Below are 20174 nucleotides of genomic sequence, written 5' to 3' on the forward strand. Positions count from 1 at the left end.
AGTTGTGTTACTACTTACTGTATTAGTTAAGCAACACTGAACGCATGATATTTGATGCAGATCTGCTGACGAAGGACTATATCTCCGATCAGAAGCTATCTATTTCAACCTACAGTGACACCGGAGTGGTATCATTATATTCACCTTTTAGCTTCTTTTTTCTTTTTCTTCATTCTTTGTTTATATCATTTCTGTTGCAGTTCTGGTTGTTGCTTAGGTTTCGGTGCTGAATTTGTGTATTTTAGGGTGTATTCAATCTCCTTAGTAGAGTGATTTCAATTTTAGTGATGTGAGTTGTTGTTTGGAGTTCGGATGTTGACTTGATTCCTGATCGTCTTAACTCGTTTTCCTATTTTTAGCAGTATTTCTTATCGTATGATGCGGAGTTCTGAAATATGAGAAAACAGCTATTTGCTCTATGATAAATTGTATGATGTTAGGGTGTTTCTTCAAGTGTGTTTTGAATTTTTGATTTGTTTTCTGTATCAATCGTTTTTATTGTAAAAGCACAGTGCACTACTTTAAACTTAAATTACAGAACAATGAAAGTTGAATAATGCAGTTTAGCTACCAACAAAATCAATCTAAATGGATTTAATTATAGTTTCTTATTTTCGTGAAGGATATTGTTGATTGTATAGCAAAAATATCAATCATTAGTATGCTATTCCGCATGCCAGTAGGCCACAACTAAATTTCAGTCTTCTCTTCCATTTACTTCAAAAGATGATCGACCATTACCTTTAAGTTAGCTCAGTCCTGGAATTCCTGCGATTCCTTATTGGAGTTAACAGAGATGTCTTCGATGGGATATTTAAATATTTGTGGTAAAAAGAAGGATCCCTGAATAAATTTTACCCTCTTTGTCAAAAAAAAGAAGGCTCCCCGAAACTTATTGTAGAATTATCCCGCAAAGGGGCTGCTTGTGTGAGTCTATGAGAAACGTCTTTTTCATCATTTGTGGTAAATAAAACTGCTGATACTTCCATTTTGTAAAAAGGTTAAAGCTATTGATACTTATGAAGACGATAACTTACACAAGTGGAGAGTGGAGATCAATGGTATATCTTAGTATTTAGGAACCTCAAACTTGGCAATGAATTTCACTTATTTGGTATGGGTAGATACAGTAATATTCTAGGTGTAGAATTTTGATGTAAAAATTAGGTGTTTAAGTAGTAATGATTTGATATGACACAGAAAATTCTGCCTCTTCTTCATCGTTCATTTGTCGTCTGTCTGAAGTACATTTTGGCTAAAGATTGCTCTAGCCGGAGTTCTTTCTTGAACTTGAAAAGAGAAGTAGAAATTTGTTCGAAATTCCAACTTGGCACTCTCTTTTTGTCCCAAGTACTAGCCTTGTATAACCCTCTCCCATCTCCCGACAATAACACTCATCCTTTCTCAACACTAGCCACCCTTTCCCGATTGCAAGCTGCACCTTGCCATGATTCTATTCGTCTCGATGCCTATGGATCCACCACCCCATACGATGACCATCTGATCAAAAGGAAAAAGAACATGACACCACTTGGAACTAGGGAAACGTACAAGAGAATTGAGAAGTATAAAATTAGCTACAAATGGAAATATTACTTGGAATTATAAAATCTTAAAGAAGAAAAAGAGAGATGGTAGATAAAAATATCACAGTTTAAAGGGGAAACTAACTTGGTAAAATAAATTTAGTTTTTTTTTTAAATTGATGAAGTAAGTCGTCTTATTGAAATGCATCAAGAAGATGCATAAAGCTTAATCTAGTTCTTTGCTTCTTTTATTTCATAGGAGTGTTCTAGTCAAATTATCACCAATATAAACTCCATCCTTTTTCAACATTTTTCATTTTGGGTTTGGGGGTATAGGGAGTGGGAGTTAAGGTTTTAAATATTTCTCATACTATAAGGTAGGGGAGAGGTTTAAAACTCAGAGAAGAGTCGTGATTTCTGTTACTGTAGGCGTTTTAAGGTTGAGGAGGTAAGAGAGGTTATTCGTAGGATGCGGAGGGGTAGGGCGACGGGGCCTGACGGGATTCCGGTGGACTTTTGGAAGTATGCTGGTGGGGCTGGTTTAAGGTGGTTGACTGATTTGTTTAACATCATTTTCAAGACAGCGAGAATGCCTGAGGCTTGGCGATGGAGTACGATGATCCCGTTATATAAAAACAAGGATGACATTCAGAGCTGCAACAACTATAGGGGTATTAAGCTATTGAGTCACACTATGAAGATTTGGGAGAGATTGGTTGAGAGGAGATTGAGGAGGGTAGTGCCCGTATCGGAGAATCAGTTTGGTTTTATGCCTGGTCTTTCGATGACAGAGGCAATCCACCTGGTGAGGAGACTGGTGGAGCAGTATAGAGAATGGAAAAGGGATTTACACATGGTGTTCATTGACCTGGAAAAGGCATATGATAAAGTCCCGAGGGAGGTTCTGTGGAGATGCCTGGAGGTGAGGGGGTCCCGGTGGCTTACATCTGAGTTATTAAGGACATGTACGATGGAGGGAATACCAGGTGAGGACGGTGGGAGGAGACTCTGAGCATTTTCCGGTCGAGATAGGGTTGCATCAGGGTTCGACCCTTAGTCCCTTCTTATTTGCGTTGGTGATGGACGTGTTGACGCGGAGTATTTAGGGAGAGGTGCCTTGGTGTATGTTATTTGCGGATGATGTAGTGCTGATTGATGAGTCGCAGAGGGGTGTGAAAGACAAATTGGAGGTTTGGAGACAAACCCTTGAGTCTAAGGGGTTCAGATTGAGTAGGTCCAAGACGGAGTATTTGGAATGCAAGTTTAGTGACTTGAGGCAGGAGTAAGAAGTGGTGGTGAGGTTGGACGCCCAGGAGGTTTGTAAGAGGGATAGTTTTGAGTATCTTGGGTCTACGATTCAGGGGAACGGGGAGATTGATTAGGATGTTTCTATGCGTATTGGAGAAGGTTAGATGAAGTGGAGGCTCGCCTCAGGAGTGTTGTGTGATAAAAAGGTGCCTCTTAAGCTTAAAGGAAAATTCTATAGAGTGACAGTCCGCCCGGCCATGTTGTATGGATCGGAGTGTTGGCCAGTCAAGCACTTCCACATCCAAAAATTGAAGGTGGCGGAAATGAGGATGTTGTGTTGGATGTGTGGGTTTACTAGATGGGACAGAGTTAGAAATGAAGCTATTCGGGAGAAGGTGGGAGTGACTTCAGTGTAGGACAAGATGAGGGAAGGAAGACTGAGATGGTTTGGGCATGTGATGCGGAGGGGCGCAGATGTCCCAGTTCGTAGGTGTGAGATGCTAGTTTTGGATGGCTTCAAGAGGAGTAGAGGTAGGCCGAAGAAATACTGGAGGGAGGTGATTAGACACGATATGGAGCAGCTTCATCTTACTGAGGACACGACCCTAGATAGGAAGGTGTGGAGGTCGCGGATAAGGGTAGAAGGCTAGTGTGAGTGTGTGGGGTGTAGCAAGCGGTTAGGTGAGACCTTGTGTTGCCGGGCTAGTAATCTTAGGAATCTTAGCATTCTTAGGTGTCGTTGGTTTGTGCGACTATGTTACAACTAGGTAGGTGTCCTTCGTATTTTTTTTGCATACTTCTTATTTTCTCTCTTTCGTGTTTGCCTTATTTATCGTATGTCGTATTTTCTCTGTTTTCTAGTGACATTATTTCTTATCACGGATTTTCTATTGTGTCATTCATCCCCTTGTTACTGTTCTGTATCTCGAGCTGGGGTCTATCGGAAACAACCTCTCTACTTTTTCAGAGGTAGCGGTATGGTCTGCGTACATCTTACCCTCCCCAGACCCCACTTTGTGGGAATACACTGGGTTTGTTGTTGTAAAAACTCTAGTCGCACAAAAACTCTTACTTCTTTATAATTACCTCTGTCCAATTTTATGTGAGTGGTGTTGTTATTTCACTAGAAAACAGCTTTTTCTTCGACTGTAGTTTCTCAAACTCTTTTCAGTTAGTTTGATTTATTAACTATGTCGTCAAAGTACTTCTCATGTTGTTTTCAAATATGTTTTACTCTGATCTATTTGAAGAATCATGCCCAAGTTCACACTGAAAATTAGATGATTTGAATCTCATACTCTGAATCCCTTCATTTACATTGATATTGGGGGAGTAATAATTTGGTTGTGTCATGGTTATGCCAAAGTTAAATCGTGTTTATTTTACTTGTATCTTTTCACACCCAAAAATGGAGTTATATGTTTTCTTTTTGGCTAGTGCCTTGAGAATTTCTGCTTGGAGTTAGCTTGGAATGTTGCATTCGTCTATTTGTTTTCCTTTCTACACAGAGCTTTTGTGTCAGCTGTATAAGGAGGTTCAGGAAATATCTTTCTTTCTAATAAAATTTTGTATGACCTTTCAATAGTGACATCTTTCCACAAAAGGTTACATAATTCCACACTAGGTGATATCATTTCATCTGCCTAAGCTTTGTCGAGCAGTTTTACTTGGTACTTTTCTGGTAAGAGGTAGAAAACAAATACCCAGTGGAATTGTCGAGTGTGTAAGCTGTCCACCGTCGTTAAAAGTAAGAGTTCTTTCCCAGGGCCATAATTACAGAAAATCATTTAGCTTCTTTGATGAGGTAAAAGTTAGACCAGATTTGTTAATTAGCTACTTTCTGCCTTCTTTCATTTAATATGTTCCATGTAAGTTTGATAAGATGCTCAAATGACGAACTAATCATCCTTTAGTTGTTATATTGAAGATATGTGAGCCATCACAAACCTAGATGTGATGTTTTTCCGAATCGTGTAAAATAATTCCACTGGTCAAATTAAGATTTGTATAGTTAAGCTAGTGTAAGATAATAATATATGTACTTTGTATAATTGACTTATTGAGATGTCTTAAATTAACTATTGAAGGAGAATTATTTGGATATCCCTATTTGATGTTTATTGCATAATACTGTTGAATCTTAATCCTTTACGTCTATAGAAGTCTGTGTAAGATAGATTGAAGTTTTTAAGAGTTAAATGGGGGTCTCAATGATTAATGAATAAACTTGTTTTGATCCGACGGACGTTTCTCATAGTTGGTGAACTCTTTTGAATATTTCAACTATTGATTTGTTAATATCTAAGTCAAAAGTATTCTGTTCAAGCCTTCTATCCTTATTCCCACCAACTTGATGTACCACTTTTGAAGATTGAAATATTTGAGGTGAGCCTCTCTATGTACAGTTTCAAATGAAGTTTGTTTATGAGCATCAGCAACTGATATCTAGAGCTCTTGCTGAACTTTATATTTTGTATCACAATATGTGGAAAGGGCAATTAAACTTTATCTTTGGTGTTTCCATGCTTATATCTAGATAGAAATTCGAACGTGACGGACGATCCTATGTTTTTTGTACAAACAAGAGTGTGCATGGTACTGAGGAGCTTTTGAAGCTTATGGCCTCATTGGATTCAATATGGTTTGAATTTCTTAGTATATTGACGAAGATCCTTGTACAATATTCTAACCATGTTGATTCTGCACTTTCCAGAAATTAAATGATCTCCTTTATTTGGTGCTCCAAGAAAAGGAAATGATACAAAAAAGAACACATATATTGAACAAGCTCCTATATGACCGACCACTTTCCAAAAAACATGATCTTTAAAACGTTTTGTTATTACACCTCTGTTTGGCTGACTTGAAGCTTTTGCCAATAGTAAATGGTCTTGCTCCAGTAGATAGTTTCAGATTTTTATTTGCAAAATTTTTCTTCTCTATTTGGATTACTGACGATAACAATTTAGATTCTTAATTTTGTGGTCTTTAATTTTGATTTCTTTTTGTGGTCTTTAATTTTGATTTCTTGATTTAGGCCCTTACATCAACTGCAGTAAAGAAGGGAGGGCTTTCAACTGGAGATGTTGGAGCACAATACAAATATAAGAACACCTTGATTGATGTAAAAGTTGATACAGGGTCAAACGTGAGTTGCTCACGCCTTGGTCTCCTTTGCAAAACCATCCCTCTCGTTTTGTTTTGTAATGTCTTCATCTTTCACCCTTTTGCTTGCAGATCTCAACTACTCTTACTCTAAATGACCTTGCCCCCTCAACAAAAACCATTGCCTCCCTGAAATTCCCTGACTACAGTTCTGGAAAGGTGAAAAATAATCTATATTATGACAAATGATTATTGATCAGTTGCCGGAAATCATTGAATTTTTCCTTCTGAAACATGAATTTGGTTGTTCTTGCAGCTAGAGGTTCAATACTATCACCATCACGCTGCCTTTAGTACCGCTGTTGGTCTGAAACAAAACCCTATAGTTGATCTCTCTGTCACGCTTGGTACTCCCACTTTTGCCATCGGTGCAGAGGCAAGTTATGAGACAGCGGCAGGTAAACTTGCTAAATATACTGCTGGCGTAAGTGTGACAAAACCAGATTCCTGTGCTGCTATCGTACTGTAAGTTACCAGTCTGAGCATTTGTATCTATGAAATGAAACTAAAGCATAAATGATAAGAAGATTAAGAGTTTGACATTATCTGTTGCTCTAATTTTTCTTTCCGACAGGGGCGACAAAGGGGACACAATAAAGGCATCATATATACATCATCTAGATGAATTGAAGAAGAGTGCAGCCGTGGGCGAGATCACTAGACGGTTCTCCACAAATGAAAACACCTTCACAGTTGGAGGGTCATATGCTGTTGATAACCTGACAACTGTGAAACTTAAGCTCAATAACCATGGCAAGCTGGGGGCTCTATTGCAGCATGAGCTGATTCCTAAGTCATCGTTGACTATTTCTAGCGAGTTTGACACCAAGGCCTTGGAAAAGACTCCCAAATTCGGTGTGGCCCTTGCTCTTAAGCCTTGAACTGCATTTTGGGCGGGCATTGCCTGGAGGAGAGGTGTTCAATAAGTAGTTCAACAAACTTGTGTTTTTTTTCCCCACAATTTAGATGTTTTCAGGATGAGTTGTTCTGATTTTAGGGCCTGTTTATGGTCTTTCCCGTCTTCTCCACTTTTCCCTTAGGAGAAAGACAAGAGAGTTTAATGTTTTCCTCTGGAAGAGATTTTTCGTTGGGTATGATGCAAATAGCCAACCTCAATTGCGTTAATTTCATTTTAAATGTTTCCGAAATGACCTCTTCAATTGTTACTGTCTGTTCTTTGGAGTTTGTGCTGTGGCTGGATGATTTTGCGTCTTTTAAGTTCGTTCTAATTCAAGTAAGCTGCAAATAAGTTGGAGCTTGTTTTGGAGCTTGTTTAACCTTCTCTCTGAAATTCTTTCCCAAGTTTTGTCTAGTAGTACTTTTAGCCAGAGCACATGAAATGCTGTTTATCCTAGGCCTGTAGGCCTTGTAGGTGAATGAAGTCATACAATCCCTACTACGTTACCTATGTCTTTTTAGACCAATACTACCTTCCCTTAACAGAGTATTGGGCATGCTTGGACATGATTTTTTTTTTCTTTTTTCAAAATATATTTCCTATACAATGTTTGGTCATACATTACAACGATTTTCTGGATAGTTTTTGGAGTTTTTTAAAGTTAGAAAAACGTCCACACAAAACTTCAAACTCCTTCAAATAAGCACATTTTCAAATACATTCACACTAAAAATAACAATTTAGCATTCAAGGTCAGACTTTTTCTTCGTGTTTCAACGAAATTTGTAGGCAAACATCTACTAGATTCTTTCTATGCTAATACGAAATTTGCTTATAAGATGCCTTTGATCTGGTTACTGTCTATGTTGTTATGCTTTTAGATTTTAGTCGAACAGAGTGAGTTTGTATGCTTCAGATTTACTCATACAGAGTATTGAGTTCAGAAAGCAAAAGCTTTGAAGCCTTTGAGCATTTCCAGAAAATAGAACCACGAGCTCTACAGCATAGAACGAAATAGTGACTGCTGACATTAACTGTTAACTTGGAGCCACAATTGAAAAAGATAAAACGTATCTTGTCTATTGCTCTTTTGACCATGTAAGATTGCATAAGCATCTGGGAGGGCATAAATGTGTGCGCGTGTGGGTGGGTGGGTGGACACTATATATGTGGTGACTCGTCCAGGTAAGACCTTAAAGAGGGGGATATTAATCTAAATTAAAACAAGAGCACAAGAAAACTGAAATAATAATATGCACAGCTATAGAACGATATTCAGGAACCAAACAGAAGACTACTACAAGCTTTTAGCACGAGATGTTTGTCTTATGATCTCAGCTATAAATTGGCATGTGGAAGCGCGAGTAAAAGCTTGCACTGACAAACGAAACCTAAGAGGACACTCATAAGCAAAAATTGGAAAAGCCTATGTTATCAACTAATAGAACTGACCAAATCAAGATGCTGATTATGCAATCACAGGCTAGACGAAAGGAGAGGAGTACTATCCGACCACGTTCCAGTTATAGGAAGCAACATGTAAAAAAAAGATATAAGATTAATGACACATTTCTCAGCTTTTCATGTGTTAAGTTCTTCCTAAAGTCATCAGAACAGGGCGGCTAAGCTCATTACACCCTACAACACACTTTAGACTCAAACAGCTTTAAAATAATTGTTCAGCAAAATTCACCTGTGTAAAAGATTAAATAATGGATACAGCACTAACCGGCTGGTACATGTTTAAAATCTTGTATTCACCTTCAATGCAGCAGAGTGTAGATAGATGTGAGGAAACTATCGAAGATGACCAATAGCTATACTAACAGCTAGGTCGCTAAATGGTAGAGATGCTAGTTTAAATGCGGAAAATGTAGCTAGATTCACATTCATCAATCAAACTCTTCCTAAATTTTAGTTCTCAACCCCCACCTGACATTCTAGTAGAACGCAGGTTCAGCTCCAACCAAATAAGAGGCTTACTAAACAAGAGCCAAAATCATCCCAAGTTACAACCACAACTTCAATAACATACTTTGAAAATCGATAATGCATGCAATCACTTCACAGCCAAAACAAGAACCGGGCTATACTAATAAAATAAGCTTTCGACTTCCAACACACATCACAACAACACCAGACCAGTGACTAACAAACTTCTAACCGAGTTCGAATTACTCAAATTTAGGTGCATATCAAACACCTATGCTCTATAATGTAAAAGTTGATCCAAAACAAAATGCCATCAAACACAGAGCATTTCATCGACAAAAAGTTACAAAATTAGTGTGCCAACAGACATATTTCATGCATAAGCTTACTGCGAAATCAATCATACTAGCAGGAGAAGCAACCGAACATTTTTCCATAAGTAACAGAGCAAATAGATACAAGGACAATATAAAAATATAACTAAGAGACGATTGATTATACCAAAAATTGCATACTATTAAAAATACTGAAACAAAATTCAGAATTTCAGCGAAATACTCTGTTAACTGTCTCAACAAGCTTTCAACAAGCTTCAAAGTACCAAGAGCAATATAACAAAAAAGAAATACGACAGATAAAAGACCAACTTAATCAACAGTCTGCATGATATCTTCAGCAGTGAACTTTGTACCCTTATCCTTATCAGCAGCAGCACGACCCTTAGCCTTACGATCGATAAGCGACTTACGATCCTTATCAAGCCTGAGTTTGGAGATAACTACCTTGGATGGATGAATCCCAACGTTAACAGTAGATCCGTTAACCTTCTCTCTAGTAATCCTCTCAATGTGAATCACCCACTTCTTACGGTAAACTTGGACAACTTTACCCTCACGTCCTTTGTAGGTCCCACGAACAACCTGAACTTCGTCGTCTTTCCTCACCGGCATGGATCTGACGTTGTGCTTAGTACGTAACTCGGAGGATAAAGGAGCGCTCATCAACACGCGGCGGACGCTTGACGGCGCCGTGAAATGGGCCTTCCTGCTCTTGCGTCGGGAGGAAGAGACGCGTGGGTTGTACTTCATCTTCGCCGATTGAATGCTCTCTCTCTCTCTCTCTCTCTGTAAATGTGGGCGGGGGAGATGAGTGATGTTAGGGTTTTTTGAGATCTTATACGGGAAATTTAGGGTATCTATTGGAGGGAAGGGGATTTGGGCCTTTATTTTTCGGCCCAATTGAAATATGTTGACGTGATGGTACTTTCGATTGAGCTTTTTGGAAAAATTGTAAAAATAACATAAATTTCAATCTTATTAGAATTATTTACATTCTCTCCCTTTCTTAATTACTTTACTCTCTTTTCTAATTTATATACATAATAAGGTCGACATATATATAAAAATTTTTGTATATAACAAAACCGACATATACATAACAAGGTTGATTCATAAACATAACAAGTATGACAAGGCCGACATATACATAATAAGACCGATATATATATAACAAAACCAATTCATATACATAACAGGACCAACATATACATAGAAAGCTATGTATATGTATTTTTAGAGAAAAATGGGATTTTTGTAATATGTTTGAAGAGATTGAATTTTTTTTGCAATAAGTGAAACTTAAGTTGTGGTTTGTGTAATTTTTAGAAACTTTTTTGGGGTTCTTTGGACAGAAATTATATGTTATAGCCCAAATAGTGGGTAGCTTTGAATTTTGAATTTTTGGCTATACCATTTTGGTCAGGACTGCCAGGCATGGTGTAATGGGCAACTATGCCATAATCTTGTAGATATTTGGCAAAGGGTCCCATCTGTTGCCAGTCTCGCTCTATCCACCATAGTACTCACCCCCACGATCAGACCCCACTCTCTTAATGACCTTTCTCAGTTGTTTCTCTACTTCTGTTTAAAATATTTTGAACATTTCAAGAGAATCTGATTTTTCTTTATCCTTAATAAGAAAAACATAATCATACCGTGAAAAGTTATCAATAAAGGTGATAAAATAACTTGAACCACATATTGTAGTAGAATCCGGACCATTTATGTCTATGTGAATGATTTTCAACAAATCAGAACTATGAGTAGCATTTTTTTTTCCTGTTTTAGTCAACTTTCCTCTAATTCAATCAATACATGTTCCTATGTACCCAAAATCAAGAGAAGGTAAAATATTAGACTTAACTAATCCATCAACTCTATCTTTAGAGATATGACATAAATGTTTATGCCACAATATGTCTAGTTTTTCATTTAAAATTAATCGTTTAGACCCAACAATTTCAGAATTAAAAGAGTTGTATTCAAATCAGAAGTCAAGGAAATTTTAAACAATCCATCAGATAAGATTTTATGACTAACAACTCAGGAGTTCAAAAGAAAAATAATTTTTTCATTAAGAAAATTAAAATCATAACCAAATCTGTCTAAAATTAAAATAGAAAGCGAATTTCGTCTAAAGAGTGTTTTCAAGAATAAGCTTATAGTTAGTTTCTAAGTCTAAAACAACAGTACCTATGAAACTCTACTTCAACTTGGACAGTTGTGGCAACTCTAATTTTTGACTTTATTTCCTTTGACTTCCTTTTGTTTTTTGAACTCCTGCAAGGAAATGGCAAAATAAGCAGTAGCTCCGCTATCAAACCATCAAAAAATAATAGTAACATCTACAAAGTGTGACTCAAAATAAACAAGAGCTAGGTGATTATGTTCTTTTAACTCCTTCTTTTCTATCCAAAAATAAAATTTGGTACAATTTCTTTGCTTGTGATCAGGTTTCTTACAAAAAAAAGTAATTATTATTTTTCTTAAAAATCATATTATTGATCCCAGGATAATCAATCTGATCTTTATATGTCTTTTGTTGTTCTGACCCTTCTTAAAAGTATGATTATTAGATCTTTCAAAGTTCCTAGGTCCCTTGCTAGAGCTTGCTTTGAAATCATAAGAGGCTAACATGACAACCTCATCCTTCTCCTTTTTTAATTTTTTCCTCTTCAACAATATATTTAGAGATGAGATCATTGATTGACCAAGATTCATCCTGAGTATTATAGGCAGTTGTCATATATGTAAACTCAGCAGGTAAAGAGTTAAGAGTAGAGTGAACAATGTAAGTATCAAGAAGAATTATTTCAAGAGCTTTCAGTTTGTACTGAATGTGGATCATCTTAAGTATGTAATCTCTAACACCCCAGTAAAGTCATATTTCATTCCCACAAGTTTATTTATTAGATCTCTAGTCTCAACTTTATTGGATACAAAATACCTTTCTTTCACTTGAACAAGATTTTTTTTGGCATTGTGAGTTTTAACCAAGCCACTTTTGAGGTATTCAACAATTGACCTCCTAAAGATAAGGATGCATAGCCTATTAGATCTCTCCCACTTAGCATAAAATTCTTTTTCAGCAGTTGTACTAGAACCAGTGAGAGCTGCAGGCTCATCCTCACGCAAGACTTGATCTATGTCAGCCATGCCCTAAGCAAATTCAAGATTTTCTTGTCATCGCTTAAAGTTAGAGCCCGATAGAATCACAACTTTAGCATTGTTATTGTTTAAATAAATGATACTTTCTCTCTGTTTTCTCTACTATTCACATTTGATTTATTAAGCTTTACTGAATTTAAATGCTATTTTGGTTAAGATTGCGTTTAATTTGTGATACGCTCACTAAAATTGCTTCTATGAGTGGAAAATGAGTGCTATTTATGTCAATATAAAATAATCAATAAAGTGGGAGGAGAATAATGAGACTTTTATTTTCTGTGAAGTTTGATTTTGATCCTTATTTTTGAAATTTGAAAAAAAAAAGAAGATAACCGCTAGTATTAATTCAACTTGTTCACTTTTAAAAAGTTTATTGATAGTTATTTCAATAAATCAGATTAATTCAACTCGTTCACTTTTAAAAAGTTTATTGATAACTATTTAATAAATCAGATTAAAATGACTTGTTTGTAATTTTGCCAATTTGCTCACATAAGGCACCATAAAAATTAGGTGTTTTCACATACATTTGCATTAGTGGCGGAGGTAGAATTTTCACTAAGGGGGTTCAAAGGGATTCATAAGTGAACGTACAGACTAACTGAAGGGGTTCAACATCTACTATATATATATATATATATATATATAATAATTTTAACCATGTATATGTCGCCCTGTTTTTGTCAAGGTTGAACAAAACATGACTTACTGACTCTAAAAGAATTGAATTTTGTACAGAGTCGCCACCTAATTTTTTAAAGGAAAATAAAAAAACTTTTTATTTATTAACACGTATGACTAATATTTTTTAGTCTGCGAAAGCCGATTTAAGATTCTAGGTAAGGGTTTAAGTTATTTCGAAGGGAAGGAGTTAGACACCCTTTAGAATCCACAAATATGGTACCTGACTAGACTAAATTTATCAAAGAGAGAGGAGGTAAAAATAATTTCTTTTAAAAATATAAATATTTAAAATAATGTGAAGAATGTATGAATATTAAGCATATGAATAAAGTTTATTGTTATGAAAAAAAAGGTATGTAAAAAAATGTACAAATTACATATGAAAAGAAAAAGTATTTTGTGACGTATGAAACGAAAAGATACTTTTATGTACTAAAAAGAGAAAAAGTATTTTGCAAATAATACTATCTACTTAATCAAAATTATGGAGATAAAAATAAAGACTTTACTTGAGAAGAAAATTATATAATATTTATGATGTAAATATGTGAACGAATTGATTAATTTTATTTGTTTGTGTAAATTTAAACGATCTAAGTTTTGCCTAAATGCGTGATGAAAATTATGTAAATAATACATTCCCGTCCAACACTCCAAAAGTAAAATTTCCATCATACTTTATCTTTATGTACAATTATACATATGGAAAATGAAATACAAACATAAAGCTCGAGATTTTCTTTAAAGTAGTACTTCGGAATGCGTTACCGAAAACATGTACAAGTGCTTGACAGAAGTAATAAAAATGAATAAATAATCACTAAAGTAAATGAAATTATGTGCACACATATGTATATATAAAAATAGAATGTTGTTATAAAATGGGCTCAGATTAAGTTTTAGACGCGCTATGGCTACGAAATGGTTGCTCACTTTATCGGTCATCCTAAATCGCCTTGCCAAGATACAAATCGTAAAAACCCCTTGTGTTGTCGTGATATTTTAAAGATTTCGACATCGACCGAGTTTATTTATTTTTGTTACGTATTTATATACGTAATGTCCGTCTTTTATTTGGGGAGGCTTCAAAAATCGACGGAGAATTTCTTCATCGGTCAATGTGTCGGTCCCTTACTATAAAATAATAAATTTATGAAAATAAAATTCGTCTTTTATAATAGGGTGGCCTCGAATATCCGACGGAGAGATAATGTTATCGGCCAGCTCCCATAGTATCTTGTTCATTTGTAATGCAAAAGCAGTAAATACTTCCTCCATCTCAAATTACCCATCCCAAATTGAGATGACACATTGATTAAGAAAAATATTTAATAACATGGTTAGTTCACCTAGTATCCCTATTAAATGATGTTTATATTTTAATTTGAAGAAAAAGTAAATAATGCAAAGGGTAAAACATGGAAAAAAAAATTTGTCTCTTCTTGATTAATGAAAAAAGATAAATAAAATGAGAAATCAAATTAAAAAAATTGGGACGGGTAATTTGGGATTGAGGGAGTACAAAATTTTCCAAAACAATTACTAAATAGGACCAGTGGTGAATCAAATCCGGATAACAAAAGATTGTCAACAATTCAAAGAGAGTCATAGAACCACATCACATCACACCGATGCTCTAACTGCTTAACAAAAGAAAACAATAGCGACCAGTAGCAAAATAAAGGGATAATTATAAGCGGGTGTACGCAGCTAAACACTATATCAATAATAACGGTAAATCAATATAACAACACTGTGCAAAAACCAATATAGTGTTTCTAAAAAAAAAAAAGAAAATCCATCGGGAATGAGCCCGGACAATCAAGAAATTATCAAAAAATAGAGTCAGTTGCATTTTGCACCCTAACGTATGACCAATTTTGTGATTTATACCCTCTATCCTATTTCATTTTATCATTTGCACCCTAACCTCCTATCCTTCTTGCAAAATAATGAAACTACTCTTTTTCTAATTTTTGTACGAGGGCGAAATAGGAATATAAATATATTTTTTAAAAATAGCAAAGAATTTTTCTAAAAAAATCAACTAAATTAAAAGAATGCTAGTATAATTAAATATGATTCACATTTTTTTCTTCATAAGCTGCTAAATCTTTTTTATCTGGATGCAGCTGTGTTGACACATGACAATTTTCGAATCATGAAATCCTTCTCATCCTAGAAACTTTATATTGTGGGGTAGCATGGAGCGGTTCAATATCTTCAAGCATTGGCGGAGCCACCTTTGTTCCAGGAGGTTCATTTGAACCCTCTTAAAAAAAATTATATTATTTTTATGTTATTTTTACATCGTTAAAAATATTTTTTATGCATATATCTAGTAGAGTTGAACCCCCTTCAATTAGTTCCTATATTTACTATGGAACTCCTTTAATGAAAATCTTGGCTCCGATACTGTTTTTAAGACTTTAAGTGAAACTTAAAATGAAACATAGCAAAACCCAACAAATATAAAACATAAAACATTCATCCATTTAGGTTTTTGTCACTAAAGTTTAAGATAAGTGAAAAATAATTTTGATATCCCCTAGCAATTCTGTAATAAAGAAACAGGTTGGAGAACACGTTTGATGTACCCTTATCAAACTCCTGAGTACATCAAAGTTTTTAAATTTTTACTTGATTATCCAACAAAAAAAAAATCATCAATGCACTTTTTATACGCCTCAACATTATTCATCTGGTTTATATATGCAATGTCAAAAGCTATCAAGCGAAAAGTAAGTATTTGAGTTGCAGTTTGGAATTGTCATCTGAGGCTAAACTTTTATGTGATTTTCGCATAAAGCTTCCTGAGTTACCCATAATCTTCAGAGAGCTGAGAAGAATATTGATTCCATGAAAATGATAGAGACCATCATTTTTTATTTAGCATTTTTTCTAATTTTGTGCCTTTTTTAGATGAAAAGAATATTTATATTCCAATTTTGCCCTCATGATTTATTTTTTTAAAAGAGTAAGTTTCATTATTTTGCAAGAAAGATAGAAGATTAGGGTGCAAATCATAAAATAAAATAAAATAGGGTGCAAATCACAAAAGACGTCATATGTTAAGGTGAAAATGCAATGGACACCAAAAAATATAGGCTCCAACCAGATTTGCACAATAACGTTACAACATAAAGAAAATCAGAAACCTCATTCAATGGAGACAACAACACAAATTAGTGAAGAAAGTGACATTGCTTCCATGGCCTTTTCCTGAGCAGCACCAGAGTATTAATAATCCTGCCAGATTTAGTCTTATCCGGTCAACAAATTAAAAAAAAGATTGGATTAGAAAAATGAAAGAGAAGGGAAGAGGGGCTGCCGCTGGTGTGTTTGGCCGAAGCCTGCCCGTCGGTGATCAACTTCGGCGGGGTGCGACAAAAGAAGAGAGAGAGAGGGGTTTCTAGTAGCGGTGGAGCGGATCTAGTTTGGCTTTTCACCGCCGACAACGGCTGGATGAGTCTGATTTGGTGGTCCCCGGTGATGAGAAAAGGGGAAAAAAGGAGGCGGCGACGTGGCTGTGGGTGTTGGCGTTGCTCACAATTTTATTATATTATTAAATATTAATAAATTATATTTTAGATATCAAATTATATTTTAACTTTTTATATATTTAGAAATTTTACTTTACCATATTTTATTCTTTATATAGGTAAAGTTTGTTTCAATGCTATTGTCCACTTGAAAATAAAATAGAATTATAGACTCCTAATTTACCATAAATTAAACTCTTATCATATATTTATGGACTCCTATTTTTTAAATTAAATAATAACTTTTTAAAGAAATAGAAAAAACGATTCTGTCTAGAGCAAAGACTTTTAATAATGGGCAAAAAGTTCAAATGACATTATTAATGCCCTTCACACTTTTAATAGATATAGATATAGATATAGATATAGATTATAGACACTTTTAATAGATTTAGATTATAGATAGCTATAGATTATAGATTATAGATATAGATTATAGATCGATTATAGATATTATTATAGATACTAGTTTAGATATACGCTTCTCATGCGTGTACCTCAATTTAGTAAGTTTAATTTTATAAAATCACTCAAAATACAAAAAACATGATGATTTTTCAAAATTTTATTGTAGTTTTTGTTTGTTAGCATCTTGAACAGGGACAACTTTCAGTTATTATTCAATTCTATGAAAAAGTAGAAATTAGCCAACCAAAGAGCATATATATATATATATATATATATATATTAATTTAAACACATGAGAGTTTACAAGAAGAGTATATTCTCTTTAGTCCTTCCTTTAGTCATTCTCCTTCACCTCTTCTCTCTTTCTTTAATCTTTTCAATCTTTTCTTCCAACTTCTCCGTCATATCAACATAATTATACCTAGAGAAAAAAAAATATTGTTGAAAAAAAAAACAATTTAGAGAATAATACCTTAATGTCTTTTAATTTTATTGAATTTTTTTTCACCTTCTCTGTATAGCACCACACTATAAAGTTAATACTCTAAATTTGTGATGGCGAATATTGAATAGTGGGATTTTATATGTAAGTGTTCGGATCTTTCTCATTAAATAAATATTAGCCGAATTTTTGCTTTTTTGGATTTATTTTCAACAAATATTTTTATATATTTAGATTTTAAAATGTTAGGTAGATAGATTAAACTCGATTTACAACGAATAATGTACTTGGTTCGCTTTCAACTATAATTAGTAAGCCCAACATTGAAAGAGTTGACTATAATTCTAAATTTACATGTTCACCATTTAAACAAAAGTTATGTGTATCAAGATTCAACACTTATAATAACCTTATATTTAGAACTCAACTAATAAGTTTAATTAATTATAATACTAATGAAATAGTTAAATAACATAATCAAAATAAAGTCACAGTTAAACAAAGAAAAAAAAAAGAGACAAACATTTGATATTTTTGACCACTTCATTCGGTAGCGACATACTTATTTCTTTCAATTTTTGATCAAACATTTTCTACTGAAAGAGAAAGACGAGAAATTATAAAAAAAAAAGGAGAATTTATAGTCTTGTTAATTATTTAATCATAATTTATATATAATCTATAAGTTATTAACTAAAAGGAATAAAGAAAGATGGAGAAGATGATAATAATGAATGCACTCACAAAAAAAAGATTACTTGAATTAATAACGAAATAAGAAGAAAAGGTTGAAGTAGAACTATGTTTCTTGTAAATTTTGATCCAAAATATTAGTTAAATAGAATTGTAATTTCTTTTTTACTAGTCAAGTGTACGCGCTTTGCACGTGTGTCACATTAATTAATAATAAAGTTATGAAATAAAAATTAAAATAGTGCAAAATTATACTGCATAAACGTAATATCAAACTACTTACATATAAATCAATAACAAATTCTTTGACTATATGAATATTTTCATATCGCATATAAAAATGAGAGTTTTTTTATTGCTTAATTGAAAAATAGAACTATTAAGGACCCAAATCGACAAGAAATATCTTATTGACTTCGTTATTAATTTAGCATGTTTAAAAATCAAAAACTAATGAATCGAATCGGTAATGCATAAAATTGAGCTATAAACCAACCAATAAGCACCCCTTAATTGTTATCATAGAAGTCCTTGTATTCATAATTCAAAATAGAAAAGAATGCAAGAAAAAATTATTTGTAGTTCAAATAGAAAATAAAAAAATAAAGACTTTAAAATCAAATGGAGCTCAAAGTGTTCTTTTCTTTTTAACTCGATATATACCCTATTATCTTTAAAAATTGCATAAAAACTATGAAATTCTTTGAAAGGAGCAAATTTGTGGCAACTAAAAAGAGAATCACCATTCTTATAATATAAACCTTAATTTCTAGGCAAGATAAACATTTCATTTTTTAAGCTACTTCATTCGGAAGCAACACACTTGTCTTCATTTTTCAATCAGAAATTTTCTATTAAAAGAGAAACACAAGAAATTATTGAAAAGGAATAAACCATTGTCAGTTGTTGATTGCCTATAATTCAAAAACAACTTTTAAATTTATCTCGGATGATAATGAATGAAAGAATACGACTTCAATCATAATCAAGATAAGAAGAAAAGTATAGCTTAAGTGGCAGCTTTTCTGTGTTAAAGTTTGACCAAAATATTATTTAAATAAAATTACAGAAATTCTTTTCATACATATATAAGGTAAAATTCTAATTGATTTAGAAGTTCAAAACCTTTTTCTTAAAGAAAGAAATCATCTAAATATGATAAATTTTTATTGTTATTTCATAAATTATTTATCAATATTAAAATAATATGAATTTCAAATATAAACTCACAGTTTTTTGTCCTTTTTTTAAAAATTTTTTTTTTCAAGACCTGTATGTTTGGATTTTTTGATTTAATTTTTTATGTTTTCTTTTATTTAGGGCCCGTATGGCCATAAAAGATTTCCCTTTTTTTCACTTTTTCGGAAATTGTGGTGTTTGGCCATGAAAATTCGAAAAATTATTCCGGAGTTGGATTCCAAAAAGTGAAAACAACTTTGTTGTTTTCACAATTTTTCACTTCTATTTTCAACTTTCATTGTTATTACATATAACTCCAATCTTTAAATTTTTACACAAACCCCTCTTATAACTACAACCAACCACCAAAAAAAAGATTTATTATTTGTTTTCTATGGTACAACATAATTTTTAATTGTTACTGATATTCTAATATCTTTTTCTTTTTTTTAACCAAAATTTACTAACGTGAAGTAAAAAATAATAAATGGCAATCTATGGTGAATATATCAACTTTTGTTTTAAATGAACTATATTATAGAAATATAAGGCCTAGTACATTATGTTATTTAAAAATGAGAAATTTAATATTTTTTCTTGTCATTCTAATTTTCTGTATATGTCATATAATGGCTATGATGATTTTAATAAATTATTAAAAAGTGGTCAATAAAGTCGCACATCAAACATAACGTAACGATTCATATTGACGATTACCTTATTTTGGTTTTATGAATTTTGAACAGAGACGAGTGTGGTAATTAGCTTAACAAAAGTTTGTTCTCTTTACCCCCAAAAAAAAAATATTCAAGGAAAATCAATATCATCAATAAAGAAAAAGCAAAAAATTAGCACTAACAAAAATAATTCATCCGTAAATTTTTTTAAAAAGGCCAAATTCAATAAAATAATTAATTCAAGTGAAAGTAATTAAGAATTTTCATCAACAAA

General features: G+C 33.4%; 2 protein-coding genes across 2 annotated transcripts; one reads left to right on the forward strand and one right to left on the reverse strand.

Moving 5' to 3' along the window:
• Nucleotides 1-60: 60 nt before the first annotated feature.
• Nucleotides 61-7087, forward strand: LOC107860193 (mitochondrial outer membrane protein porin 2; the record flags this gene model as incomplete). Its single annotated transcript, XM_047407337.1, is given in 5 exon segments — nt 61-128; nt 5812-5922; nt 6012-6098; nt 6196-6404; nt 6514-7087. Coding segments are annotated over 5 exon segments (782 nt in total), but the record flags the coding sequence as incomplete, so codon positions are not given.
• Nucleotides 7088-9264: 2177 nt separating this feature from the next.
• On the reverse strand, nt 9265-10011 carry LOC107860192 (60S ribosomal protein L26-1). The gene has a single exon (XM_016705466.2). It carries the CDS (start codon nt 9855-9857, stop codon nt 9417-9419), a length of 441 nt encoding a protein of 146 aa, XP_016560952.1. The 5' UTR covers nt 9858-10011; the 3' UTR covers nt 9265-9416.
• Between the last annotated feature and the right edge of the window lie 10163 nt (nt 10012-20174).

Source organism: Capsicum annuum, chromosome 2 (assembly GCF_002878395.1).
Source record: "Capsicum annuum cultivar UCD-10X-F1 chromosome 2, UCD10Xv1.1, whole genome shotgun sequence".
NCBI classification, from domain to species: Eukaryota; Viridiplantae; Streptophyta; class Magnoliopsida; order Solanales; family Solanaceae; genus Capsicum; species Capsicum annuum.